At 39.6% G+C, this 2194-nt stretch overlaps 1 protein-coding gene across 1 annotated transcript in view; it reads right to left on the bottom strand.

Moving 5' to 3' along the window:
• cds2 (CDP-diacylglycerol synthase (phosphatidate cytidylyltransferase) 2) overlaps positions 1-794 on the bottom strand; it is a 16867-nt gene extending 16073 nt beyond the window's left edge. The window contains exon 1 of the mRNA XM_083527418.1: positions 584-794. Coding sequence (XP_083383544.1) covers positions 584-646 — 63 coding nt within the window. The 5' untranslated portion in view covers positions 647-794. The remainder of the gene's footprint in view (positions 1-583) is intronic.
• Between the last annotated feature and the right edge of the window lie 1400 nt (positions 795-2194).

Genomic DNA, 2194 nt, shown 5'->3' with positions numbered 1-2194 from the left:
TGATTATATACAATCTCATTCATTCACTCACTCACTCCGCTCACTCTCTCTCTCTCTCTCTCTCTCTCTCTCTCTCTCTCACACACACACACAGGTGAGAAGTGATTCCCGACAGCAGGAAAATCCTCCTTATAATAAACCGTACAGCATGACGTCATTGAGAAATATCGCGATATCTGCGTATCGGATCGCTCCAGATACCGCGATAAGATATTCTCCTCCCTATCGCTCGCCTCTGTACCCGAGTTTAATTTCCTAACACTTCTTTTAAAGCCGATATTCTGATTTTTATAGTTTATAATCACAAACTGATAAAAAAAAAAACAGTTTCTATAATGAAAAATGAACTGACTCTAAACAAACCCATTAAGCAGCTCTGCTATGTTTTGACTAGCTGTCTGATCAGATATCTGAATTACAGAACCAAGAGTGAAATATATCAGATAAAATATCAATATATCCTCCATAAACATCCCCCGTGGTGCTTTTAATTCCACACACTGAGTTTATGTGCTAACTCCTAGCCTGTGCTAGCACAGTTAGCATCTCAGCGCTCAACACATCAGTGGGGTTCTGCTTTTACCTTGTCCTCGGGCTGCTGCAGGTCGGGTTCGGCAGAACCACCGCGATGCCGAAGCTCCGTCATCTTCTCTACCGCGTGTTGGAGGAGGAGAAGAACTTGTTTAAAAACAGAAAAAGAGAAAGAGAGAGAGAAAGAGGGAGGGAGGTGTGTGTGTGTGTGTGTGTGTGTGTGCTCTGAGGTACTGGCGTTTCTGTCTCACACACAGTGACGTGCAGCAGGGTTTCGTGATACGTGTAAAGAGCGCCCTCTGCTGGTGAAAAGAAATATTATATAAATGTATATATTTAAAGAAAAAAAGTGGTATTGAAGAAATCACACGCTAAAGTGGTAAAAATCCACCTTGTGGAAAAAGTAGTATTTAAAAAATACAGATTAAAATATATATTAAAGACTGTAAAAAGTGATTACAGATTAAAAACTTGCGGGAAATTGCAGATTAAAGTGCGCCCTCTTCTGGTAAAAAGTGATATTGGAGAAATTTCAGATTAAAGAGCGCCCTCTCTTGGTTAAACGTGCTGTTAAGAAATTTGCAAATTAAAATGCGCCCTCTTCTGGTAAAAGGTAGTATTGTAAAAACAACAGATTAACGAGCGCCCTCTGTTGGTTCAAATTGGTATTAGGCAAATTACAGGTTAAAGTGCGCCCTCTGCTGGTAAAAATGACATTGAAGAAATTGCAGATTGAAGTGCGCTTTTTTTGGTAAAAAGTGACATTGGAGAAATTACAGTATAAAGAGCGCCCCCTGTTGGTTTAAAAAGGTATTATGCAAATTAAAGGTTAAAGTCCGCCCTCTGCTGGTAAAAAGTGATAGTGCAGAAATTTCAGATTAAAGAGCGCCCTCTTTTGGTTAAACGAGCTGTTAAGAAATTTGCAAATTAAAATGCGCCCTCTTCTGGTAAAAGGTAGTATTGTAAAAACAACAGATTAACGAGCACCCTCTGTTGGTTTAAAGTGGTATTAGGCAAATTACAGGTTAAAGTGCACCCTCTGCTGGTAAAAAGTGATATTGCAGAAATTGCAGATTGAAGTGCGCTCTTTTTTGGTAAAAAAGTGACATTGAAGAAAACTAAACTTTCTTTCGGTTTCTCCCATTAGGGGTCGCCACAGCGGATCATCCATATTCATGATCCGCATGTTCGATTTGGCACGTTTTACGCTGGATGCCCTTCCTAACGCAACCCTCCCCATTTATCCAGGCTTGGGACCGGCACTAAGAGTGCACTGGTTTGTGCAACCCTAATGGCTGGGTTTAAATTACAGTTCAAAGAGCGCCCTCTGTTGGTAAAAGTGAAATTAAGAAAATTGCTGATTTTAATATATAATAGGTTCACTAGCACCATTTGTTGTTCAATGTTGGTTAAATAACACATTTACTATTGCTCTCTGTTGAGAAATGAAAACGATGGCAAAATAGTGGTTTATAAGCACTGTTGATAAATAATTGTGTTGCGACATTAAACCCTCAATAGTGCCTTCTACAGGTGAATAGTGGGGCTAGTACTATTACACATTTAATAGCGCCCTCTGTAGGTGACGGATGGTGTTGGTAAAATTACGTCTTTCATTAGTTCCCTCTGTTGATGAAATTAAGTGTTTAATTGCACCCTATGT

The sequence above is a fragment of the Silurus aristotelis genome (assembly GCF_946808225.1).
Source record: "Silurus aristotelis genome assembly, chromosome: 23".
Classification (NCBI taxonomy): Eukaryota; Metazoa; Chordata; class Actinopteri; order Siluriformes; family Siluridae; genus Silurus; species Silurus aristotelis.
Note: the sequence above shows the minus strand (reverse complement) of the source record. Positions and strands in the feature narration are given on the sequence as shown.